The sequence below is a fragment of the Myotis brandtii genome, unplaced genomic scaffold, assembly GCF_000412655.1.
Source record: "Myotis brandtii unplaced genomic scaffold, ASM41265v1 scaffold43, whole genome shotgun sequence".
NCBI lineage: Eukaryota > Metazoa > Chordata > Mammalia > Chiroptera > Vespertilionidae > Myotis > Myotis brandtii.
The window spans coordinates 1596264-1624110 of NW_005366455.1; the positions used below are offsets into that span (position 1 = coordinate 1596264).

At 40.9% G+C, this 27847-nt stretch overlaps 1 protein-coding gene and 1 long non-coding RNA gene across 3 annotated transcripts in view; one reads left to right on the forward strand and one right to left on the reverse strand.

The window, feature by feature from the left end:
* The window catches only part of PLEKHM3 (pleckstrin homology domain containing, family M, member 3), a 162666-nt gene that overhangs the window by 113482 nt on the left and 21337 nt on the right, over nucleotides 1–27847 (forward strand). For both annotated transcript variants that reach the window (XM_005874214.2, XM_014546076.1), the window contains exon 7: nucleotides 25856–26013. In XM_005874214.2, the coding sequence (XP_005874276.1) occupies nucleotides 25856–26013 (158 nt within the window). The remainder of the gene's footprint in view (nucleotides 1–25855; nucleotides 26014–27847) is intronic.
* The window catches only part of LOC102244947, a 65615-nt gene that overhangs the window by 36549 nt on the left and 1219 nt on the right, over nucleotides 1–27847 (reverse strand). Inside the window, exon 2 of the long non-coding RNA XR_001363665.1 lies at nucleotides 25500–25621. This is a non-coding gene — a long non-coding RNA (uncharacterized LOC102244947). The remainder of the gene's footprint in view (nucleotides 1–25499; nucleotides 25622–27847) is intronic.

Sequence of the window (27847 nt, forward strand, 5' to 3'; positions counted from 1 at the left end):
TAATCTTCCTTTCCAAAGAGCGTTGGCTGCCAGCTCAGGCCTTCCCACAGTTGTGTTATCTTGATATTATGGCAAGAGAGACCGGCTTTCCACTTATGGTATTCATACAAGGCTTTCACTTTTAAATTAACTTAAGTAAACAAATGACGCTACTGCAATTAAGTAAATAATAACACCAGTGACATTTGTGAAGGTGTTTTCACATGACTGAAGCTTGGGAAACACTGTCCTCATTCTTCTATTTTGAAATTCACTTTAAAGCAGTGGTTTTAGCGAACAGTAAGGTCCCTTGTTCTCTTATCACAGACCTTCCCAGCTTCCCTTGTGGGTTAAGGGCTCATCTGGGATGGAGTTTTCACCAGGTCATACAAATGGAGGAAAATAATATAATGCGGTGAATTTTCAATAGCACCACACATATTCAGTTTAAAATATTTTTTTTCCCCTGAAAGCATACTGTTTCTTTTTCTTTTTCTTTTTCTTTTTTTTTTTTGGTGTTAAAATTTCCTCCTTTCTTGTGAAATGATGGTGATAGATGATAGATTTTGTTCTTAGTGTCCTTAGTTGGCAAAGTTAAAAATTGTAAACTTTTTAAAAGTTGTAGTGACCCAGAAAACATAAAGTTTGGGTACCATATTCATGGTATGAGGCCTCTCAGTTGCCTAGCAGTCTTGAGTACTTCAGGAAGGGCGATATGGAACCACACCAATCTTTCTAAAGTGCATTCAAGCATTTTCTTCAGGGAAATTATTAAAGAGCTCCTGCTTGTGAAATTCTCTTATGTCTATTCTCGTAAGTGTGTAGTTTTCCTATCAGGACTGCAATACTAATTAGTAATGAAATAATTTTTGAAAGATGAAGTATCTGAAATACCTAGTTATTGCAGCCAATCCTTACTTGCCTACTTACATTTGCTAGGATATGTTTATTTCAAGTTGGGGGTTTTGTGTTTTTTAAAATATGTTTTTATTGATTTCAGAGAGAGGAAAGGAGAGGGAGTGCGAGAGAGAAACATCAACGATGAGAGAAAATCATTGTGCAGCTGCCTCCTGGACGCCCCATACTGGGGATAGAGCCCAGAACCTGGGCATATGCCCTGACTGGGAATCGAACTGTGACCTCCTGGATTGATGCTCAACTACTGAGCCACACCAGCTGGGCCAGTTGGGTTTTTTAAATTTTCACTGCTATCTACTTATCTTCAGGTGGGACTAGTTCATTTGCTGGTAATGTCAGGAGTGCCTGTGGGAACCTGAGCTCACCGGCACCTTATTTGCAATTTATTTGGTTATGATGTAGTACAGTGTGTTACTTCATGCCCTGGGACTGCTCGGCCACACCTTAATCTAGCTCTGATGGTGCGGGCTGAGAAGACTCTGGACTCTGTTATTTGGGTTTCTAATCCCCGATAGAATAGATCTAAGGCTACAGAAAAGAGCTCTCCGGGATTCTTTTCATTTTCTATTGTGTCAGCCATGGTTTTGGAAAGCACGGTCACAAAACAGCACACACATCTTATCTTCCCCTTTCAGTCACTTTCTTTGCAAGCAAGGACCCAGAACACCCAGCGGAGCACATGGTACCAAAGGCTTGCCAACTGGTGAAGTCACATGGGGAGCCTCCCAGGTGTAGTGCATGATTCAATACACCTGAGTGAGCTCGCTGAGCAGGTATAACAGGTACCAAGACACAGATTTGGAGCTGCCTTTTAGCCTGAACTAACCACATCATCAGTAGAAGATGATTTCTGTTACTTGATTAGCCAACTCTCATTGTGATAACTGAGACCTATTATAACTGTTTTCAGAGAGAGAAAGAAAACAAGAGAGAACAACTCTGACCATGGTCTGAAGCCAGGCTTCTGTCACTAAGCAATAAAGAAAAAAGCTCAAGTCGCCCTTGCATAAGTGGGAATTTGCGGTTTCTAAAGCTGCCCATTCCCCAAACGACTAAAATATGTTATTGGCATTTGGCACTGTTTCCTATGTTTTGCTCTCCTTAAATTTCTCTTTAAAAGGGTTTGAGTTTAAAGGCAGAACCACTGAAAAATGCTATTTAATCATAGAACTGTGAAAGGCCAGCCCAGAGTTAACCCCAGGATGCCCTGTTTTGTTTTGTTAAACCAGAACCTTGAACCAGGCTTATTCCCAGGGGTTCTAGAAATCCTAGGGGTCGGCGGGAGGGAAGGGAAAGAGGGAGGCAGAGGAAAGAAAAGCCAGACCAAACCGGCCTTCGGACATCGGACTGCGCCGCCCTGCACGGAGGCCTGCCTCCCTCCCTCCCCAGGCCAGGCCCAGTGACTCCATGGTTTACACTGGAGAGAGGAGGAGAAAGGGATAGAAGATGGAAGAGCCACCCACTGTCAAGGGGAAGAGTCACAGGCCCTCTTGGCCCCAAATCGCTTTTTAGAAAGTTTCTCCAGATTATAAATGCATACTCATTACAGAGACTTGGGCAAGTAGAGAAAAGAGTCATCAGGCAGCATGGCAGAGAGGTTCAGATCCCAGCCCTTGGCAGGCCCGAGTCCGCGTTCCACTTCCCAGCGTCCTCATCTATAAGGCCAGGGTAGTGAGATCCTTATGGATGATGAGAGGATTGAATCAGATGACATACCCAGCTAGTGCTGGCCACTGCTGCTATCAGTGTTTTTATTACTAGTCCACCACCACAGTGAACACGTAGGTAGGGACCCATCGGCTAGTGCTTTTCTGGGCATGTCTAGATATAAAACGTGGCTCATTCTTCACAGTATGTAAGTTTTTATCTTTTTTTTAACATATTAAATAATTTTCAGAAGCACTAGCTATTTTGAATTCCTGTATAAGATCTCATCGGCTATAGTTAAATACATTCTCCTTTTGGTTGAACATTTAGGGGTTTTCGATTTTGTACCTTTATAAATAGCATGATCATATACATCCTGTACAAACTTTAGCTTCTGATTAAGATATATTCAGAAGAAGGACTACTATAGTCAGAGGATTTGAATTTTTTAAAAGCTTTGGATACAATTTACTATATTTATACCCAGCAACAGTATAAATACGTTCTCCTTCATATCACTGAACCATTAGCCATCATCATTAAAAAAAAAAAACACCACACATAGTTTTGGTCATTTTAGAGACAATAAAAAAGATTTCTCATTGTTTGACTATTTTTTTTTTATTACTTGTAGTCTAAATACTTTTTATGTTTTACTACTACTTTTTTTTCTTAATCCTCACCTGAGGATATTTTTCCATTGATTTTTAAAGAGAGTGGAAGGGAGGGGGAGAGATAGAGAGAAAAACATCCATGTGAGAGAGACACATTGATTGGTTGCCTCCCACGTGCACTCTGACAAGGGCTGAGGATCGAGCCTGCAACTAAGGCACGTTCCCTTGACGGGAGTCCAACCCGAAACCCTTCAGTCCATGGGCTGATGCTCTATCCACTAAGCCAAACCAGCTAGGGCTATTTTTTAATGAATTGTTTGATCATGTCTTTTGTCCATTTGAGGGCAAACTATCTTTTCAGTAAATTTATATGAGTTCCTTAAATATTAGGCTATCAACACTTTGTGTGTGATATTTTCCCTAGTTTTATTGTTTGCCCTTAGATTTTATATGTGATTTGTTTGGTTAAACAGAAGTTTACAACGTGTATGTGTTCAGATCTGTTCACTTTTTCCTTGTGTGGTTTTTTTCTGTAGCTTTAAAACTTGCATAGCCTTCCCCATGTTCAGGTTAGATAAATGATATTTTTCATTTTCTTGTATTTTTTTAAAACAGTTTATTTATACATTTAATAAAAAATTTCTGGGATTGTGATATTTCCCTAGTTTTATTGTTTGCCCTTAGATTTTATATGTGATTTGTTTTGGTTAAACAGAAGTTTACAACGTGTATGTGTTCAGATCTGTTCACTTTTTCCTTGTGTGGTTTTTTTCTGTAGCTTTAAAACTTGCATAGCCTTCCCCATGTTCAGGTTAGATAAATGATATTTTTCATTTTCTTGTATTTTTTTAAAACAGTTTATTTATACATTTAATAAAAAATTTCTGGGATTTATTTTACTTTGTGAAGCTATAGCTTGATTTCCCCGCCAAACTGTTAAGCAGTCATTGCTGCTCCACTTTTTAATGATCCGTGCTTTCTGTGTTGACTTTTGATTTCAGATTCATCATAATCTAATTACATGTGTGTCCTGGAGTCTGCTTCTGACCAATCATTTCTACTTCCTCAATCCCAATCATGCCAGTTCCAATTACTTAAATATTATGATATATTTTCATGTCTGGAAGCCCAAATACAGCCACATACTGTTTTACACAATTGTCTGACTTGGGCCTGCTCTTTTATTCCTCCAGGTCGACTTTGGAATCACCCTGTCAGCCCAATTTACCTTTTAAGTTATTTCCATAATTATGCTGTTCCAAATTGGATACTTGTACTTTTTCCCTCAACAATGAGACTCTTTAGGTAGCTTAGAGCTTGAAAATATACATATGGAGTATAAATATATGCAAAAAGGCATTTAACCATCTTAAATACAAGTATGATTGGGTCATCACAGCCAGAGCTGCCAGAGCTTGTCGGGAGGCCATCGCAGGGCCAGCCACTTCCTGTCGAGTTGTGCGACTTTACAGATTGCACATTAATGTTCACTCCTGAGATACAGAAGCTGAACATATACCGAATGTTCGGATGCTTGGGTGGTGTTTTTTTTTCTACATCATCAACAAGAATGTTAGCTATTCCAATAACAAAATGCTTTTCAAAATCAGTTCAAAAATTGCCCAGCATGGCCTTTCTGGCTGCCCACAGAGTCATCCTCCATTGTCCTCATGTTTGGAGAGCCGCCGGCTCATCCTTCAGGAATTACAGTGTCCCAGGAGCTCGTGAATCCCACGTCCCCTAGAGGTTCTGCTAAAGCGTATGTGGTGTTTAACTGGCAGCAACTTCTCCTTTTGCCCTCTGCCTTCATGCCATCAGACCATAACCCCATCTGGCCAAAGATGTGCCATTTTGCTTGGACAAAGTTGCAATTTAAATGTTTGCTTCTAGGGCCTGCAGTAGGAATATTCCAGAAATACTCTGTTTCAGTTTTGTTAATGCAAAAGTTGCCTGCACTTGGAAAGGCCTAGGATGGAAATGAAGCAAGAGCCATTCCTCCTTAACTGGTGACCTGTTTATACCTGTGGAAGGCACAGAGCAAGAGGGGCCTAGCTGGTGGCCAAGTACCAAATGCCTTTGAAAGTAAGTGGCATTTGAGGCAGGAGCGAAAGGGGTGGTGGTGTGGGAAGGACCGAGCCCTGGAATCAGGTGTCCTGGGTTCACACTCCAGCTGTGAGGGATATTGGCTCTCTCACCATGAAGCCAGACCCTTCATCTTTCTGTGTCTCTGTTTATTTGGCTGTAAAATGACTATGTACTACTTATTGTGGGTAGCTGCAGTAAGAATTAGAAATAAATACGGAAAGCTTTCAGAACTCATGCGTGATGATAGCGGTGAATGATATTTACTAAGATCAAAACTTTTCCAGGGAAGAATGAGTAGACAGTCATCCCCAGAGCGGATGAACAGATGGTAGGTAGAAACTGGAAGCAAGTGTGGGAAGACAGGCTTGTGAGAAGACCTGGCGGGGCAGGGCACACGAAGGAGGTGAGACCTGATCCTATAGCAGCTGAAGAGGCTTCAGGGGTTTCATTAGAGAAATGCCAGCTCTAAGATGGCACCGAAGCCTAGTGGTTAGCCCTGGGCTCGGGAGTCCAGCCCCCTCCTCTGCACGTTTAAGCAGAGCAACCGTGGGCAAAGGACTCAAGCCTTCTAAGACTCAGTTTTTCACCTATAAATTGGTAATGATAAAAATACTGACCTCTTTGGGCTCCTGTGCATAAATAATAGTAGTAATAGTTACTATTTAATGCTCACTGTATGGCTGGCAATGTGCTAAGTGCATGACTTGTCTTATCTTAAAGAAGATAAGGAATTAAAGAGCTCAGAGCAGCAACTGGCACATATTAAACAGTCAGTCACTGCTGTGGGGGAGGTGTAACAGCTGATGCCATTATCCTTACTGTTTCGTCAAATCTGTATTTTCTAAGATACTCTGGTGGTAGCATAGAGCACGGGTTGGAGCAGTTGGAGCTGGAGGCCAAGAGCACAGATGGGACAATAGTCGTTTCACATACATGTTTAAAATTCACTGAGTTGTGCACTTGAGATCTGTGCACTTTACCTGTGTATCTTATACCTCAATTTAAGGAAATATATAATAAAAGAGACCAATGAAACCTCTTCCAGTTTTCATAAGCTACTCTACAACTGCTTGGAGTTTCAGTTAGCTGAGCGCTCTCTCTCTCTCTCTCTCTCTCTCTACTTGCGCGCGCGCGCACACACACACACACACACACACTCTCTCTCTCTCTCTCTCTCTCTTTACGCGCGCGCGCACACACACACACACACACCCACACACGATTGTGAGGGACTAATTCTCTTCAGTTACCCATGCTGCTGAAGGACAGGGTGCCCAAAGACAACTCAACCTCTACACCAGCGGTTCTCAACCTGTGGGTCGCAACCCCTTTGGCGGTCGAACAACCCTTTCACGGGGGTCGCCTAAGACCATCCTGCACATCAGATATTTACATTACGATTCATAACAGTAGCAACATTACAGTTATGAAGTAGCAACGAAAATAATTTTATGGTTGGGTCACAACATGAGGAACTGTGTTAAAAGGGCCAGAAGGTTGAGAACCACGGCTCTACACTCACACAAAGTTCTGACCTGTTTGAAAGTTTTCCCTTTACGAGAGCTCCCAGCAGTCGCAAATGAATGTTGATGAGTCTCTTCTGGCCTGGCGTACAGAAATGCCAGAGGGAGGAAGGCCGACTATGGGGTGGCATAGAGAAGGACGTTAGACGCTGGGCCAGATCACAGACCCTCTGTCCTCAGCCCCCTGGAAGTGGGCCGCTTACTGGGCTTCCTTTCTTAGGGCACTTTTCCATTTAGATTTTACCAAGCCTCTGACATGTCACTCACAGGTGGACAAACTATTCAAAACTCGTTTCTCTTTGATTATATTTGAATGTCCTGTTGTAAAACCACCGTTTCCATTTCTTTCTTAAGGCCAAGTCTAAGGCAGGTCAGTCAGTTCATAGACTTTCCTTTGGAGTGACACCACACTGAGTGGTTAAAAACATTCAGGTTGAGTAACATCCTTCCTCTGTCCAGTGCCTGGGGTGACGTGAAATGGTCGAGACCTTTGAACAGATGGGGAAGGGACTTTTTAAAATCTGATACCAATGCTGTTTCTCCTCCTGCTGACTACAAAACACAATCTAAAACTGTTGGAATTTCCAGACCAGCCAGGTGAAGGAGATGAAGTAATGTGCCTGCGGGGATGGAGCGGGCGGGTAAGTCACTCCTGATAGGCAGGAAGGAGAAAGGCCTGGCCCAGCAGAGCTGGGAAGAGGCATTGAAAATGTTTAGGTGAGATTCATAGAAAAATGAAACGTGCATTCTAGCTGATTGCTTACTTACTAACTCCCAGTTAGGTATTTAAAGAGATAAGATTAAATGTCTAGAATTCGGTGATAATTATGTAAACAAAAACCACCTTAAATTGCCTGGCATTAGATACGGCTGTTGACACTCTGCATATCTTATAAGTCATTCTAATTGGGGCAGTGTTACCTTCCAAAACCTCAAAAAACCATAAGTCAGGAAACATTCTGATTAGACACACAGGTCTCCTTGGATACAAGCATTGAGTCTGATGCAGGCGCGATATGTTCACTGATAGGCGACTTCCAAAGAACTTTTGTGAAAATAAACATATTGTGGACGAGTGAAAGCACAAGTCATATAAAACCAAAAACATGAAGGCTTTTCTACATTTTTACAATGCTTACATATGCATATGCAAATTACATGTATATATTTCTAAAGCCATTCTTTATAGAGCCGTCACTGGTTTTTTAAAGAATTTAAACATTATAAAAGTGGCAATTTGTATTCCTTATTTAAATATCCAAAAAGCACAGAATTTTTTGAAGGTACAAAAAGGTTTATGACTTACATAATTGAGGTCCCTGAGGTGGAGCTGAGATCTTCGCGCAGATCCCAAATGCCGGAGAGAGGAAAGCAGCCTCGCGTGAGCTTTTATGTGGCTGGGGAGGGGGTTCTGGGTAAGGATTCCCATAGGTAGACAGGAGACAGGTGGTTTGATCTCCTTGAGGTGCTGAAGGGGGAACACTTGGCTTCCTAGCAGCCTGCCCAGGTGTGGGGCAAGGAGAGGCAGGTGTGAGCCTTCACAGCTGTTTGCAGTCAAACCGCAAAATAAAGTTTAACTCTACCACAGACATTATCCACACAATCACCATGTTCTCCCACTGTTACCACCCAGATGTTTCTTCCCGCTCCACTCCTACTCTATCCTGTTTTCATTTTAAGAAGTGTCATCTTTGGATTCCCGTGAATGATATATTTAATTGAGGTATAATTGACATATAACATTGTATTAATTGCAGGTGTACAACATAATGATTCAATTTTTTTTTCATGTTTCTCACTACCTTTGATCAGGTCTTTATTTAAAATTTGCTGTCCAGCCCTAGCTGGTTTGGGCCTGCGGACTGAAGGGTCCCGGGTTTGATTCCGGGCAAGGGCACATGCTCAGGTTGCTGGCTCGATCCCCAGGAGGGGGCATGCAGGAGGCAGCCAATCAATGATTCTCTCTCTTCATTGATGTTTCTAACTCTCTCCCTCTCCCTTCCTCTCTGAAATCAATAAAAATGTATTTTAAAAAATAAAATTGGCTGTCCAAAGTGATTTGACCTTTAGGGAATAAACACATTTAAGTTTACGCCACAGATGTCTTTTCTTCCGTGGTGGGTTTTTCCCCACGGCAGGCTTCTCGGCTGCTGGGTTCTTGGTAGCTGCAGCCTTTTTCCCCACCAAGGCTTCTGCTTCGTAAAGGCCAACAGCCTCCTTCCTTCCCGACCACAGGCTTCTTGCCTGGAACCCCCTTCTCATCTGATTTAGCTTCTAGCTCTGCTGCTGCTGCTGCGTTATCCACCCGGAGCTTGTGGTTCTTGGCCTGGAGAGAATGGTGATTCCGTGCATGGTCTTTTCATAGGGGTTTAGCTTCAACATGATTTTCAGGTTTTTCAGGGGATTCTTCTTCAGGTCTCTGCCGTGAATCTTCTTGGTGCTGGGGGGCTCTTTGGATCTCTGGGCTTTTCAAGATTCTGCTCAGGTCTGAACTGAGCATCGAGTGCATGGGAAGGTGTAGTTACTCCGCATGGCCATACGGATCATCTAACTTGCGGAAAGCACTTTTAGTCCACGTGCCCACCAGGAGCAAGTTTCAAAATGTTCAGTTTGCTTCCATTAAGCAGAGTAATTCCAGGGATGTTTCTGAAGGCTTTGATGATACCATTGTCCTCATTATAGATGATGCAAGGTTCCTGTGCTGGATACGGCGACAGTTTCTCATTTTCCCCTTACCAGCTCTCATTTCACTGAGAGGCTTAGACCTTTTTGCTATCATTCCAGGCCTTAAACATTTCTTAAGAAGCAAAACAGCCTCCTTGGTCTTCTAGTGACCTTCAGTGTTATCTTCTGCCACCCAAGGAATTTTAGGAACTTCCTCAATACCATGTCCTTTAGACATGGCCAACATTGGGAAGGCCAAGGCAGCCAGGGCAAAGCCGATGGCACACTGATGTTGTGTTGTGTTCACTCGACAGTGCCAATGGCGCCAGATGTTGGTTAGTGCAAACATGCCCCTCCCCCCTCAAGACTCATATTTCCAAAAGCACCTGGCCAGAACGGTGAGTCCCACCTCCTTGAACTCTGGGAACTCAAGGCGCAGCTCTGCCAGCACCCCCAGACTCAGCACTGGTTTGATGACCTGCCAGTTCACTGACAGCATAGAGCTGCCTGGTGTTTTTACGCAAGTTGTGTGAACAAAGTTCCCAATAACTGGTTGAATGGATCCTTGAACACAGCAGGCACAGTGACGTTTTGCCAGATGACTCCCCTTTACGGAGCACACTGGTATCAGTGGATGAGCACACGCCATGGTGTGGAGTAAAGGCCACACTCCTCTCAAGGGAAAAGCTGGTTCAGTATTTTTATATATTGCAAAATGATCACCATATGTCTACTTAACATCCATCACCACACAATAATTTTTCTCTTTTGGTGAGAACTTTTAAGATCCCTTAGCAACGTTTAAATATGCAATACAATATTAACTGTAGCCAACATGCGGTATATTACATCCCTATGACTTATCTATTTTATAGCCAGAAGTTTATATCTTTTGACCAGCTTCACTCATTTCAACCCCCACTCCCACCCCCGGACGCTTCTGGCAACCACCAATCTGTTCTCTGTATCTGTGAGCTTGGTTGGGTGTGTGTGTGTGTGTGTGTGTGTGTGTGTGTGTTTAAATTCCACATAGAAATGAGATCATACAGTATTTGTCTTCCTCAGTCTGATTTATTCCACTTAGCATCATGCCCTTAAGATCTGCATATGTTGTAGCAAATGGCAAGATTTTCTTCTTTTTATGGCTGAATAATATTCCACTGTATAATATACCACATTGTCTTCATCCATTGTCCAGCATGGACATTAGGTTGTTTCCATATCTTGGCTATTGTAGATAATGCTACAGTGAACATGGGGATGCTAAACCTTTTTTGAGTTAGTGTTTTCCTTTTCTTCAGATAAATATCCAGAAGTGGAATTGCTGGATCATATGGTAGTTCTATTTTTGATTTTTTGAGGAAACTTCATACTGTTTTCAGAGTGGCTTCACCAATTTACATTCCTAACAACAGTGCACAAGAGTTCCCTTTTCTCCACATCCTCACCTACACTTATCTTTTCTACAATAGCCATTGCAACAGGTGCAAGGTGATATCTCATTGTGGTTTTGATTTGCATTTCCCTGGTGACTGGTGACATCGAGCACCTTTTTATGTAGCTGTTGGCCATTTGTATGTCTTTTTTGGGAAAAAAAGTCTATTTAGATCTGCTTCCCACTTTTTAATCGGATTGTTTTTGTTTGTTGTTGTTGTTGGGTTTTGTTTGTTTGTTTTGCTATTTTGATAGGGATAACATTAAATATATAGATTGCTTTGCAGTAGTATGGACACTTAACAATATTAATTCTTCCAGTCTATGATCATGGAATATCTTTTCCATTTATTTGCGTAGTCTTCCATTTTTTTTCAGCAATGTCATAGTTTTCAGTGTACAGGTCTTTCACCTCCTTGGGTTAAATTTATTCCTGGGAATTTTTATTTTTTTATGCAATTGTAAATAAAATTGTTTGTCTTAATTTCTTATCCAGTTTATTACAGAAATCTGTTTTTAAACCTCCCCTTCTCTCTCCCACATTCCACTTTGCAGAGGTAGCTCCTGTTAACTCTAGTCAGCTTGCTGTCTTCTTCCACACATTTCTACACATTTCTAAGTGTGGGGTTTTTTTGTTTTTTTACTTTCTTTCCCTTTGCATATAGGATCAAACTATCCTGTGTTTCTGCTCTTGCCTTTTCCAGTGGACAGTATACGGTGGGCATGTGGGTCCATGAGCGTGTTCAGGACACGTAAAGGCTTACCCTCTTGCTTTTATCAGCTGCAGGGTTGAGAGTTCCCTTAATGTTTAACCTGTGCAGTTTTCTCTATTAGAACCAGTCTTGCAGTGAACACCCTCGGCCATTTCCTGTGCACGTGTGTAAATGTATCTGTAGTGTAAAATCATTAACATGAGAACGCCAGGTCAAAGGATATGCCTGCTCTGCGGGTTGATACTATTGCCACTTGCCTTCTAAAAAGGGAGGACCAATTTCTACTTTCATTGAGTGTCTTGGGAATGCCTATTTCCTTGCACCCACATTAACTTTCCGTACTGACGATATTTTTAATCTTAGCCAATCTAAAATATAAAATATAACCTCACACAGTTACTCTAATTTGTATTTTTTCCCATTGTAAGTAAGGTTGAGCATCTTTTTTCTATGTTATTGGCTGTTGGGGTCCGACCCCAGTGGGTCCAGGGGTCCCCAAAGGTGTGGACGGAGTCGGCGAAGAAGGAATGACACGGAGACAGCCTTCAGTTGATCAGCAGCCTAGTCAGGACCTCTAGCCAGGATCTCCAGCCAAAGTTCTGGTCGGAGTTCTGGTTAGGAACTGATCAGGATCTGATGTTTATTGTCTTGTTACATCTATATTTATACCAGCCGATTTTAATCCTGTCAATTTCTATTACAAAGGTTAGGGCGTTTCTTATCTCCATTCCAGGGAGTAAAGATTATGTAGCTTAACTACCCGCCTGGCACTTAATTAAGGGGTTGTATCCCCTCCCTAACCTCGGGGAAAAATCCCCACCTGGGGAAACAACCTTTCTCGGAGAGGTGACCTTGGTTAAAACACATGGCACTAAGGAGAGCAAACATATTAAGAACAATATGCTATATATGCCAGGTCCCTTGAAACATATGCTGTGCAGATGTTTCTTTCCTGCAGCGACTGTGTCAAGCAGCAAGGATGGACCGGCTTCCAGCAAATTCCCCCTTTTTTGTTTTTTAAATGATAGCGCGTGTAAATCAGTGGCCACCTCTCAGATTGGGCTGTTTAAGACTCGGAAGAACACTGGCAAGCAATGACAATAAGCATAGCTATAAACATAGTGGATGGATTGCACAAAGAGCCTTGTTCCTGTAGAAGGTTGCTGGCCTCTTCAGTCAAGGGATTTCAGCTGTCCTCAAGTCAGTGGTTTGGTTGTCCTTGTTGGTCTGGCTAGCGGGCGGCATCACTGGCGATGGGCTTTCCGAAGCGTCAGCGAGTTGAAGGGCTGCATCAAAGGGTCCATCAGGGCCGTGCTTGATGGTGGTGTCGGTGTCCGAGGAGGAGTAAGCTATGCCCTCTGGGTCAGCTGATATGGAAGATGGAGGGTAGTAGAGAGAAAAAGAAGAGAAAGCAAAAGAACTACAAGGCATGGAAGTGTTTAGAATAAAGAAGGAGGAGAAAGGGAAGAAGGCAGCATCCTGACACAGCCCTTTCCTTCAGCTGCCCCTTTCCCTGTGGTCCAAGGTAGAAATGGGAAACAAGTCCTGTTGCAGTGAGAGGGCAGCTGCTGTCAGCCAGTCTCTGTCTTTACCTGGGTCCCAATCTGAGCTGGGCCAAGTCTTTCTGTTATCTGAACATATGCTGTGCAGATGTTTCTTTCCTGCAGCAACTGTGTCAAGCAGCAAGGATGGACCGGCTTCCGGCAATTGGCCATTTGTAGCTTTTGTGAATTGCCTGTTAATTTCATTAACCTGTTTTGAAATTATATTGTTGATCTTTTTCTTATTAATTTGAAAGAGCTCTTTCTATATTAAGGAAATTAGCACTTTTTCACATAAATAGGAAATATTTTCCCCAGTTTCCTGTCACATGACTTTGCAAGTGGTATTTTGTATTGTACTAACTTTTAAATTTTATATATTCACATTCATCACTCTTTTATGGTTTCTAGGATTATAAAATATTTACTCCCATGTAAATATTTCTCTGACATTTTTCTCTAATACTTTTTTTATCGTTTTAAAAATACTTTGTAAATGGTTTTCTTTTTATTTTAAATCTTTGATTTATCTGGAATTACATTTTTTATGGAATGAGTTGGAGATTCAGCTTTCTTTCCCCCCTCCCCCATGGCGAACCAGCTGCCCCACCATCATTTATTAAATAACTTATTTCCCCCACTTTTATTGTATACTAAATTCCCACGTGTATTTCAGTCCATATCCTGGATATACAGCTGCCCAGCATATAGACGCCACAAACATTGCAGATAATATTCTTGAAAAACAAGATGTGTGAAATCATAATCAGTGCTGTGTGTAAGTGGTGGTTTACTGCTTGTTGATACCTGGAGGCAAAGAATACAAATTACCGACAACCTTAACACAATGGCATGCAAGCTAATAAGCGCCTCTCTCACTTTATATGCAGGATTTGCTTTTTCTCACATCAGCGACCCAGCTATTTATTAGATCACAGCATTCTAGACAGGAACTTATTTTGTTTTCCCATTTAATCTTTGGCATCGCTAGTCTCATAAAAGTGATTAAGTAATAATAATGTTGAGCACTTATATTGTACTTTTCATCCCTAAGTGCTATCTAAACATGATAACTAATTAAATGCATTAATGAAAGGAAGGGATTTCCAGCTTCTTCAGGAAAACCGGTGTCTGGTTGCACACCTGTGCGGGGACAATTCCTAAAAAGCATTAAGTCCTCTTTGAATGGCACTCAGCAAACTGGTGACATTATTTCACTCCTTTTGAAAATGTCCTTGGGTATCTTCTAATTAGTCTGGCTAAACTCACCTTTTATCTGTCTCCCCAGATATTCCCTTTCTACATTCCTGGGGCTATTCAACAAGCTTCTTTTGATGTTTCCCCTGTTCGTCAATCACAAAATCGTAGACTTTTCGAACAGAGAGGGATCCTTACTGGTCGTCTAGTTTTGAATGACCTGGTACAATCACTTGATTTCGTAGATGAGGAAACTGAGGCTTGGAGAAGTGAGTGGCTTACACAGCTTTCGGGGACATACCGAGGAACAGAAGCCTAGGTTTCTAATGACCATTTCCGGTCTCAGTCAGCTGCATCCTGGCTTTTTCCTCTTTGTCAGCTTCTGACTTGCCTTCCCCTTCTTTTTCTTAACCTTTTTTTTTTCTTCCATCTTTTCCCTCCTTCTCCTTCCCTTCTTTGCTTTCTGCCTCTCCTAACTCCTAATGGGTCATCTGACATGACCAGGGAATGTTGCTTTTATTTTCCTCTATTTCTCTGTCCTTTTTAAACCGGGGGGTCTTTGTTGTTTTTCGGTTAATGTGTCTTACATTGGCCTCTGCTCAGGTCTTCTCTGAAAAGCCATACTTCTTCCATTTCTCCCACATACATGCATACAGGCAGTTGTTGGTTTTGCCTTATTTTTTTCAAGTTGTAGTTGCTTCTCCATTTAATAAAATCATTTCTCTAGTTTTGGTAAATAGAATAGCGTTTATGTTGATATTAAGTCCATTTTTGTCACAGTTTTGTGTTACTTTATAGAGTTCCCAGTTGTTTGACCAATGCCCTTCAAAATCATACTTGATATTCAGGAATTTACATAAGATGTGCCCATTTAAGAGAATTTCTGTACTAGAAGTAAATAGGTTGGACAATAAATCTTCCTATAAGCCAGTGGTTCTCAACTTCCTAATGCCGCGACCCTTTAATACAGTTCCTCATGTTGTGGTGACCCCAACCATAAAATTATTTTCGTTGCTACTTCATAACTATAATTTTGCTACTGTTATGAATCGTAATGTAAATATCTGATATGCAGGATGTATTTTCATTGTTACAAATTGAACATAATTAAAGCATAGTGATTAATCACAAAAACAATATGTAATTATATATGTGTTTTCCGATGGTCTTAGGCGACCCCTGTGAAAGGGTCATTCGACCCCCAAAGGGGTCGCGACCCACAGGTTGAGAACCCCTGCTATAAGCCAAAGGCAGATCCAGTTCAGATCGAAACTATGGGTGTAACCTGGATCTATCTAGACTGCACATCTTGCTTCCATTTAGGGACTGAGCCCGTTTTAGAAATCTTCCATTTCTATACGGTGGGTCAGGATTCTCAGGCCAACACCCTAGAGCTGCGTCTGACCCCAGATGCCCTCGGAAAGTCCTTTCCCTGTAGCAGTGAAGGCTGCTTAAGAGGGGAGTCAGAGTCTGTCACTGATCCGCTCGGTGATCTTAGGCAGCTCACAGGACCGCTCTGGGCCTCAGATTTCTCATACACCTATTACGTAAGGACGCTGAGTTTAAAAGATCACTCAGGGCCTTTCCTTGTTTACTGTTTGATGAGTCAATAATGTCATAACTAGGACCAAAATGAATAGAGACCTAAATCAGATTTATTTCAGGTATATGACCAATGAATTCAACACAGAAGTAAAATTCTGTTGACCGTACCATGAGAATTTTCTGGAACTGTCTCAATGTAAAATAATTTAATCATTCCTTCACAGATAATCCATATGTACTTATGTCAGACTATGTGGTCTGTTTGGGAGCTCAGCACATGTGGATCACGTAACTCTACTTCGCTCTCTGCAAATGCTTCCACAGAAGTTCCATGAGGCTGTGCCCTGACAAGGCCACACCCCTTGAGGCACTTTCTGTAGTACAGAAAAACTGTATGAAGTAGCCCCCATCCCATATATTCTTATGCGTAAGAAATTTATGTTCACCCTGGCCAGGTGGCTCAGTTGGTTGGGTGTCATTCCGTATACCAAAAGGTTGCGGATTTAATTCCTGGTCGGGGCACATACCTAGGTTACAGGTTTGATCCCTGGTCTGGGGAGTACAGGAGGCAACCAATCCATGTTTTCTCTCTCTCTCTCTCTCTCTCTCTCTCTCTCTCCCTCTGCCCCCTTTCCTCCCTCTCTAAAATCAATAAACATCCTTGGATAAAGATTTAAAAAATAAAGAAGAAATTTATGTTCTTGGGTTCATCTTTGCCACTCAACAACTGAAGAAAATTGAAATTCTTTTATCTTGCATTCCCTAAGACTTAGTTTCCAGCAGGAGGCAAAATGTAATTTGATGACCACTCACAAATCTACCCAATTACATCAACTCAAAATTCAATTATCACATAGTTTCCTAAGTCTAAGTAGAAATTGTCACCTTTGGGAAAGGATCAGATAAGAGCTAATTGGTGACATCATAATCCACCCTCAGTGAAGTGCTTGCTTAGCCAGAAGCCCAGCAGTGTTAGAGCAGCTCCATGATGGGTAAAGAGGGGTGGGGAGCAGCTAATTAGAGAAGACAGTTTTCTGTTTATATACAAACATCCCAGCATTGAGCCACGATAAGGAGCTCAAAGGTTAATTATGGGAAAATGAGGTTTTAGCAAAACTTTTTGAAATAGGAAAATCCCCTATGCTTTTTCTTTTCCAATTTCAAGGACTTATGATTACGATGAGTACCATTTATAACTGAATGAGAACTCAGAATATCCTCACTGTGTGTGAGGGTTTTCAAACTTGAGCAGAATCCACAGGCTGTTTTTCCTTAACTCTCCATGAACTTGCACGGCCTACCTCCCTAGATTTCACTGTACCCACCCGTCGATGCGGAGAAATGACAAGCAGGGAAAATAGCGAGGGCCAACTTCCACAGGCCTCTGGCCAAGCAAATGCAAACTGAATTATATTGGAAATCATTTTACAGTGTGTGACCATTTTGATTCTTCCATGTCATCAGCTAGCTTGTTACTCGTGAGTGGCAGGTGGCTTTGTGCTCTGTGAATGGGGTCTTTTGGTTGGACTTTTAGAGGAGGGGCCATTTGTCAAGTGCAAGCAGCCTCTTCATCAAAGTCTTCCCAATAGTCGTCCAGATTCTAAATGCTGCACAATGGCCGAGGAATGCTCGCATTCGCATGGAAGGTAAGTGACAAATCAGGGGGACGGAATTAGCCAGTGCATACAGGAATGCAATGAGAAAGAGCTTTTCCTTGGTTTTTTTCTTGTCCAAGTTACTAGTGCTCTGTCTCTCTCCCCCTGTAGATTTTGAATTCTGTGGTGGTGCCAAGGGAGTGAAGGTAACAGACATAAAAGAATCATTTGTGCCCATTTCCCAATCCCACAGATCTCTATTGGCTGCAGACCTTGAACATGACACTGCAATTTCCTGGTGCCACACATGAGTAATAAGCAGCTGTTTCTGAAACTGTGGTTTGGAGAAGGCAGCACTAGGTTATTTTTTAACTTAATTGTAATTTTTGATTGGTCTGCAAGAAAGCAAATCAAATAAAGTCTGTTGTCTTAGTCTGCAAGAAAGCCATAGGCCTCAAATTCCAATGCTGACCATCTTGACCAGAATAGAAGAGGGGGAGGGAGAGAATGAATGTGTGTATCCCTGAACTGGAAGTTCAACCAGGCAGCTTCCATGGGAAGCATATTTGGTGTGTCTGTCAGCTAGCTGGAGCATGGAAAGTAATATTTGATGGTTCCTGGAGAAGTACCTGAAATGATAGAGTGAACAGAATTTGGAGACCACAAAGGTGAAAAATAGCAAAATCAGGAAGAAGAAGAAGAAGAAGGTATCAGTGTGATGCTGCAGTTTGTCCTCATCCTACTTGCAATAAGAGGACACAGCATTTTAAGTTACAAATGGAGTGTGTGTTCTTTGAATACCCGGTCACTAAAATACCTCTGACATACTCATATATGCATGCTCTCCAAGTAAATAAAATCAGACCAGTACCTTCCTTAGTTCAAGAAATTCAGCTGAATGGAAAACAGACACAAACTCTTTTGCCCTGTTTCAGACATCTGCCTTTTCTCAAGAAGATAGGGCAACTTGGTATATGGAGAAGGTGAAGGAGGTTGAGTGCAGGGGGTTGAGGAGATGGAGGAAGTGGAGGAAGCGTTCTGCTAACTACTTTGTCATGATTTTGCTCACGTAGGCAGGCACTTTGGGGAAAAATAATAGAGGGATAACTAAACCTCATCCAGAGACCTATTTTGCAATCACTTATGACATATCCAAATGACCACCTGGTTAATGGTCTTATGACTTTTTAAAAAATCATTTTCATTATTTTTGAATTACAGTTGACATGCATTATTATATTAGTTTCAGGTGTACATCTCAATGATTAGACATTACATAACTTACTAAGCAATTATACTGATAAATCTCATACCCATCTGACACCATACTTATTAGAATATTATTGACTACAAGAAGTCCGATGCACGAAATTCGTGCAAGAGTAGGCCTTCACAGCCCTGGCTGCCTCAGCCCTTGTGGCCCCAGTTGCCTCATGGCTCCGCCCCCCACCCCCTACCCACTGGTTGTTCCAGAAGGTTGTTCAGAAAGGTCGTTCTGCTATCTGGTCTAATTAGCATATTAGCTCTTTATTATATAGATATTCCCTATGCGCTACTGTACATCCCCATGACTGTTCTGTAACAACTAATTTGTACTTCTTAATCCCTTCACCTTTTACTCCCATCCCCCCAAAACCCCCTCCCATGTGGCAACCATCAAAATGTTCTCTGTACCTGTGAGTCTATTTCTGTTCTGCTTATTCATTTACTTTATTTTTATTTTTTTATTATTATATTAGTCCTCACTGGAGAATATATATGTTTTTATCGACTTGAGAGAGAGAAAGAAAGAAAGAAGCAGAGAGAGGGGAGGAGAATGAAGCATTGATGTGAATAACATCAACTGCATATGCCGTGACTAGGGATTGAACCCCCAACCTTTTGGTGTATGGGACGATGCTCCAACCAACTGAGCCACGCCAGCCAGGGCTATTTTGTTTTTTAGATTCAATTGTTGATAGATATGTATCTATTGCCCTTTTATTGTTCATATTTTTATCTTTTGTTTGTTTGTTCTACTTCTTAAAGAAGACCCTTTAACATTTCATGTAATGCTGGTTTGGTGGTGATGAACTCCTTTAGCTTTTTCTTGTCTGGGAAGCTCTTTATCGGTCCTTCTATTCTAAATGATAGCTTTGTTGGGTAGAGTAATCTTGGTGTAGGTCCTTGCTTTTCATTACCTTAAATATTTCTTGCCAATCTCTTCTGGCCTGAAAAGTTTCTGTTCAGAAATCAACTGACAATCTTATGGAGCTCCCTTATAGGTAACTAACTGCTTTTCTCTTGCTGCTTTTAAGATTATCTCTTTGTTTTTAACCTTTTGCATTTTAATTATGATGTGTCCTGGTGTGGGCCTCTTTGGGTTATCTTGTTTGGGAATCTCTGTGCATCTTGAACTTGTATGTCTATTTTCTTCACCAAGTTAAGAAAGTTTTCTGTCATTAATTTTTCAAATAGGTCTCCAATTTCTTGTGCTCTTTCTTTTCCTACAGGATCCACATGATGTGAATGTTGGTATGCTTGAAGTTGCCCCAGAGGCTCCTTACACTAGTCTCAATTTTTTTTTTTGGAATCTGTTTTCTTTTTGCTGTAGGACTGTTCCCCATACTGGGCCTCACTGAGGACTATTGTCACTCTAGGGATGCACTCCAGTTTAGGGGTGACCTACAGAGTTCTCAAATCTGACTTCCCTCAGGCTGTGTACTTGTTCGCATGTTGGCCATTTGACCTCGCCCAACCCATAGTCATTTCCCAGGTCCATTGGCATTCTAATAGTTCTTTTCTGCTTTTCATTCTCGTTAGAAACTAAGGGTAGGAGCTCCTTGGGCTTTGTTCTTCTTTAAGGCTGCCATCTTCCTGGTGTTTGTGGAATATGGCCCTCACCCTAAGCCCCCACCAAGATGGCTAGGAAATGGGATTAGAAGTTGTAAGACGCGGGGGCAGGAGCAGATGATGGGAGGCAGATCACTTGATTTTGTTTTTAAACAATTATCCAAAGTAAAGATATATCTGATTTTTCTTTTTTAAAATTTGTATTAATATATTTGATTTTTTAAAAGAACCCATGGAGATGTCACATTTGGAACCTACTACTTTGTTGTGATGGAACCTCTAGACGAGAAGCCAGAATAGTTGGATCCGGTTCCCAGTGCTGCTAGTAGTTGTAGTCAAAGATAAGATTTAAACCTTCTAAATATATCTTTATCCCTGGACAATTATAAGTATAAACTTTTCCTTTCTGAAATATTAAAGATATGTTTGTAAATTCTAAAACATAGACTATTACCTCACTTTCTGGAAGGAAATCTTTCAGCAGCTTTAGCCCTTTGGAACATGGCCATGAACTTAAGCTGACAAATAGGAAGAGCAATTAATCAAATGAAAAGAAGCCAAAGGAGTTCCTGAATAGCTGAGCTTCCACCAGGGCCATGCACTCTTTATGCTCCTCCCTAAATCACCCAGCAGAATGATTGAAAATATTTGTGACACAAAAACAGCCCTAAGATATAACCACTGCAGCCAAGGAAAAAGACAAGAAAGCATCCTTGGTCAATCAATAAGAACTTAGGTGCCTGGCAGAAATAGGATATTTAAGACAAGTATGAGACTCAGTCTTGCCTCCAAGCAATTTCATTCTCTTAGGTTGCTCCATATAAAATTTACATTTTCTTAAGTAAAATCACCATTTTATAGTTAGGCTCACCATTTCGATATAGTCAATCAACAGTTGGATAAGCAAAACAATCACATGTTAAGCATTAGTAAAGAGTACAAAACAGCATCAAGTTTTATATTACATTACATGGTGTGCATGATGTAAAAGTAATTTATGTGAAGCACAAGAGATCCAAACAGTGAAGTTGCCAAAGATGGCTTCCCAGATCAAGCCAGAATAGGTCGGAGCCATAAAGCCTAGGTGAAGTTAAAAAAGTGTTAAGAAGAGAAGCGAAACTTCAGACAGAGGAAATGACATGGGTGAAGGCACAAGAACAAGAGTAAGCATATTCTACATGAGGAAACATTTGCTCACAACAGAAGTTACATCGTAAGAAATGGAAAATGAATTTGGATAGGTAGCGTGGAACCAGCTATGGACCACCTGCACTCCAGGCAAAATGTAACCTCCAGTTTGGCCCAGTTCACTCTTGTATGGAGAATATGGGACACAGTAATTCAATATAATTCTCTGAAATGAATGAGTGGAGAGTTTTTAATAATGATAAAATAAGAATTCACCAAGGTTTGAGGGAAGACATGATACATGATGAAAGTGGTATCTAAAACTGATTAGTATCTATATTATGGTCAGATCAAAGGAAAAAGATGGGCATCTGGAAATAAAACTAGAAGATTGACAGGAGAGATAAGAGTGTAGGGCAGGATGGAAAAAGGAGACTTAGACTAGAGGTGTTTAGAAGAGAATCAACTTGAACCTTGAAAACGTTAAGCTAAGTGAAAAGCCACATATTGTATCATTCCATTTATATGAAATGTCCAAAATAGGTAAATCCTCCATAGAGACAGAAACTAGACTATTGCTTGGTTAGGGCTTGGGGAGCAGTTTAGAGGAAAGGGAGTAATCGCTAATGGGTACAAGGTTTTTTGGAAGAGTTGAAGAGATGCTCAAAAATTGATGGTGGTGATAGTATACAACTCTGTGAATAATCTAAATGCCATTTAATTGTAGACTTTAAATAGGTGAATTACATGGTATGTGAATTATATCTCACTAAAGCTGTAATTTAAAAAGAGAGGAAATCAATAAAATGTGGTGAATGACAATATATATGTTTCTGGTGGAGAAAAGGAACCACTCACTAGACTCCATAATTTCCAGTTTGATTCTAACGCCATCATTACTTAATATTGTGTTAGGAGCACTGAGTGATGCAATAAGACATGAAACATAAATAAGAGGTATAATATTAGAAAGGAAGGGACCAGTTTATTACTTTCAGAAGACCCAAAAGAATCCCCTAAAAATGCTTTGCATTCCTGAAAATACAGTAAAATACAGTCATATATAAGGTGTACACAAATGTCAATATATTCTAATATACCAGCAATGGCTAATAAGAAAAAATATTACACAAAATTCAATTTGGAAATAACCTAAATATATTAAGTGTGAGTGGCATATACAAGGAAAGAAAACAAATTTTTATTGAACTATAATAAATGAAAATGTAATAAAATGGAGATATAGATCAGGTTCTTCGATAGGAAGAATAAATATTATAAAGCTATCAGTCCCCAAATTAATTTTTTAAGCTTATTAGATAAGTTTGGTGAGATATTTCAAAAGCCTTCAAAATTCTCATACCCTTTGCCTCAAGGAGATCATCTAAAATGGGGAAAGCTTGCCCTGACCGGTTTGGCTCAGTGGATAGAGCGTCGGCCTGCGGACTGAAAGGTCCCAGGTTCGATTCCGGTCAAGGGCATGTACCTTGGTTGCAGGCACATCCCCAGTGGGAGGTGTGCAGGAGGCAGCTAATCGATGTTTCTCTCTCATCGATGTTTCTAACTCTCTATTCCTCTCCCTTCCTCTCTGTAAAAAATCAATAAAATATATTTTTAAAAAATAAAATAAAAAATAAAATGGGGAAAGCTTTATGCACAAGATGCCCGTTCTGCTCCTCTAGATCCCAGGTGATGACTGTCAGGTCCTCCCCAAGGTCTTCTCTTCTCACCCTGGGTTCCTTCAAGCAGCGTTTACTCACCTGGTTTCCAGAACTGTTCTGCATCCCGATGTTTTCCCCTGAGTGGACTATACTTTGCGCCTCTCTTTAAATGTGTCATTGACCTTGGTTGTTTAGGAAAGAGTAATGTAAGCAAAACCAAGTAGAACTGAAGTATTGTCACCACAATTTAGAAATAACCCTATGACACATTGGAAAGCGTTTTCTGGTGGTTGGGTATATGATTTGGTAGTGGTTATTTCTTAGAAAGTGTATCATGTGTTGGTATTAGGAGTACGCTTTGCTGGGGTTTGTCGAAGTTAATGGTCCTTGAGAAAATAAAAATAAAAAGAGCTCTATCTATGGCTTTCTAAAGGTAATAGAGAGGAAAATAAGTTACAGAATGATGGAAAACGAACTTGCTTGACAGAAAAACAGCCAGCATAATTTCTACCCTCTATATTAAGAAAAAAAAATATCCACTTTTATAAAGCAGCAAACCTGGTTTTTCTGTTCATTTTCTGTACCTTGATGCAAAACAATATACATTGTTTTTAAAAATGCAAAAAGACAACTGTATACAAAGTGAAAGACTTGCTTTTCCCACTTCTTCCCTTCCCTAGAGTTAACTACTGTTATTTTGATCATGAGATTATACTGTGACCTTTAAAACCACTTCAGCGTTAGACGGTTTGGGTCAGTGGATAGAACATAGGCCTGTGGACTGAAGCGTCCCCGTTTGATTCTAGTCAAGGGCACATGCCCAGGTTGTGGGCTCAATCCCCAGTAAGGGTGTGCAGGAAGCAGCAGATTGATGATTCTCTCTCATCATTGATGTTCCTATCTCTCCCTCTCCCTTCCTCTCTGAAATCAATAAATATATATATTTTTTAAAAACCACTTAAGTTTTTATCTCCAGTATTATGAATAGCTTCTATTTTTAGCAAAACACATTATTACATTCCTTGCAGTCTTTTATTTCTGAAATGTTAGTTACTACTAATTTATTCACCTTGGCACTGTAATTTCCATTTAGGTATGATATGCATTGCCCTTGGATGTTATTTTTATGTTATTGTCATTCAAACTATAGATTCATTTGAAAGTCTGCAGCTATTTCCAAATATTTTCAAATTAAATTTTCTTTCTTTTTTTCTTATTAAAATCAGCATGTATATACATTTGCACTAATAGAGAGAAATAAAGGCAGGTTTTATCTTGTTGGTACACGAACTGCTGAACACTTTGAAACCCGTCATTTTAGAGAAGTGAGGAGGGGTCAGACCAACCATTGGTTCCAAAAGCCAGGTTGTTTGCAGGCCAACAGGTGTGGTACCTGTGGGAGGCAGGCAGATGCAAGACACAAGGGCCTGGTGGGGACAGCTATCGACAGGAGGCACGTGTTCCGGGGGGAGCAAGCTGCCTGTCGCAGGCAGGATCATCACCATGCTAGAGTTCAGGCCTAGCCTGCTAGATATAATGATTTTTCAAAAGAAACCCCAAATCTTCATTTTTATGTGAAATCTCCCAATTATTTTTTTTTTTAAATATACTTTTACTAGAGGCCTGGTGCACCAAATTCGTGCAAGAGTAGGCCTTCCTTCCCCAGGCTGCCAGCACCGGCTTCCCTCTGGCACCCGGGACCTGGGCTTCCCTCTGGCCACCAGCAGCCACCCGGGAGCCAGCCTTACTTTGCAGAGGGAGGCCCCGCCCACCCACCACAGCCCACCCGTCGGTGGCCTGGGCCTCCCTCTGCAGGGCGAACATGGGGCGATGGCCTGGCCCCTGACCAATCGCATTGCATCTGCCTTGTCTGGCCTGGCGCCAGTGGATGTCATAGCCTGGTCCCGGATGGTTGTCCGGAAGGTTGTCCTAATGGTCGTTCTGCTGTTCGGCCATCAGATCTAATTACCATATTACGAGTTTATTATTATAGATTGATTTCAGAGAGGAAGGGAGAGGGAGAGAGAGATAGAAACATAAATGATGAAAGAGAATCATTGATCAGCTGCCTCCTGCACATGCCCACAACCAGGCATGTGCCCAGGCCAGGAATCGAACCATGACCTCCTGGTTCATAGGTCAACGCTCAACTGGGCTCCCAATTATTAAAATGGCTCATTCTTTAAAACACTAAGAGATTTTTTTTTTTAACTCTTCAGGCTGAATATGACCCTCTGCCTGCCAAATTTGCAACCTCTTTATATTAATATACTGGTACTTGTCAGCAGCAAAAGAAACCTATTTTTCCACATTTGTTCTGTGTTCGTGGGGGAGACAGTGAAAAAACTATCCTATTAATTCATCAGAGAAAGGGAATTGTTGAATAGACAACATAAAGTATGAAGTTCTACGTTCATACTTACCCTGGCTGTTTTCAGTCTATTCCGGGAACCCCGCTGCATTCCTCTTACACCGCACCGTAACTGTGAGTCGGTCCATGCAAGTGGGGCTCCCCGTTTGTTGGTCTTCAATCCCTTACACCCCACTACAAAGAAAGAAGAATACAAAAGAAGTTTCAACATCTTCATTTTCTAACCTCCAGTGGTTTAGACCAGAGGGTTCTTTTGGAGCGAAAATACTATGTCTTTTCTTTCTCAGAGTTGCTGAGAAATTATAATTAGAGGTTTTCCTGTTGTGTAAAGGAAAGGAATTCCAGTTCTCCTCATCTGCAAGATTTCTGTGCTCAATGACTTTCCCTGTCCCATTTCTCTTCCTGCAGGTAATAGAGGGAAAGCTGGCTCCATTCCTGGGCAAGGTCATTAAATTTGCCAGCTCTCACGTGTACAGCTGCAGTCTCTGCAGCCAGAAGGGGTTCATCTGTGAAATCTGCAACAATGGAGAGATCCTCTACCCTTTTGAAGATATTTCAACAAGCAGGTACAGAATCTCATCTTATAAACGTACACCTGAATGTGTCACATGCAGTCTTATTTGGCCAGATCAGACCAACTTTTAGTCAAGTACTGTATCTCTTGTCTTATCCTGGAATCAGATTTCCCTTATTCTTAGAGAATGTTTTTACCCTTTGGTTTTCTATATTTACTTGCAACTCACCTCACTACCTTTATCCAGAATGAGATAACATAGTTGCAAAGAAACATTGCCCGGCTCTGCCTTATTAGGTAACAAAGAGTGTTCAGATTCAATTTTAGAACAAAGACTGGGGAGGAAGAATCCTCACAACCATTTCAGGGCCAAGTGATAGATGATGGGGAAGAGTCTCGGAGGAAGGCCAAAACGGGATGGATTACTAGGAATAAAGCTAGAGGACACCGGTGAACAGCTGTCTGGCTCACCACATGCTTTTATCCACAGAGGCACTGCAGGATAGTGATGAAAGTTTTAGGACCAAAAGAGAGAAAAGTGGGAGTTTATGTGGGATTATTTTTCTAACCAAAGTAATATTTGGGCATCATCACATCTATTGATGGATAGATGATTTTTCCCTCCCACTAACTTGAGAGCAGGGTTTTTACCATTGCTTTTCTTGAATCACAAAATGATACATATCACATTTCCTTTTATCTGAAAAGCACGATAGAAATACACATTTTTGTGTGTGTGTACACTGGCTTTTTTGGGCATGCATGTCATGGTCCATTTCCCACCCTGCAGGCCTCACTTACACTGTGGTTCAGAACAGAAGGTGAGGCATGGAGCCAGGGAGAGTTGAAGCATGTAGGGCAGAGTTAAGATATTAAGAGTTGACTCAGCCCTTCTGGCTTCTTCTTAAACCCAAAGACTCTCTGTAAACATCCAGGAACTTGGGTTGTTCCCACACACAGAAAGACAGACATATAAACACAAAGACAAAAAACACACTCTCTAGCCTCCAGTTTCCTGAGTGGCTAGGTACTTAGCTCATAACCTTGAGATTATATGCTAATTAAAAAGGTGCACCACACAAAAACTTAAACAGAAATGTTCATAACAGCAGTATTCATAATAGCCAAAAAGTGGAAACAACATAAATGTCCATGAGCTGAAGAGGGAATAAACAAAATGTGGTATGTCCATGTAAGGAATATTATTCAGCCTAAAAAGGAATGAAGTACTGATACATGCTGCCATATGGATGAACCTTGAAAATATTATGCTAAGTGAAAGACCACATATTGTATGTTCTAATTATATGAAATGTCCCAAATAAGCAAATCCACAGAGACAAAGTAGCTTAGCGGTTGCCTAGGGTTTGGGGAAAGGAGAATAGGGCCTACCAATGGATATGGATATTTTTGGGAGATGATAAAAATGTTTTGCAATTAGATTATGGTTATAGTTACATGGTCTTGTGAATACACTGAAAATCAGTGAATTGTATACTTTTTTCCCCAAATGAGGAATTAAAAAGGGTACAGCAATTAAAAGAATTATAAGGAAGTACCATATAAACGACTTCATATCAATAAGCTGTAAACTTAGATGAAATGGATAAATTTCTAAAAAGACAAATTACCAAAAGTGACTCAAGAAGAAATAGAAATATGAATAGACATATAGCAAGTAAAGAAATTGAATTAGTGAATTTTAAATCTTCCCATAAAAAAGGCAAATGGTTTTACCAGTGAATTTTGTTGAATATTTAAAGAAAAAATACCAATCCTTCTTACAAGGATAAAGAGGGGCATTATGTAATGATAAAGGGGTCAGTTACCCAAAAAGGCATAACACATGAAGCAAAAACTGAAAAAACTGCAAGGAGACACATATG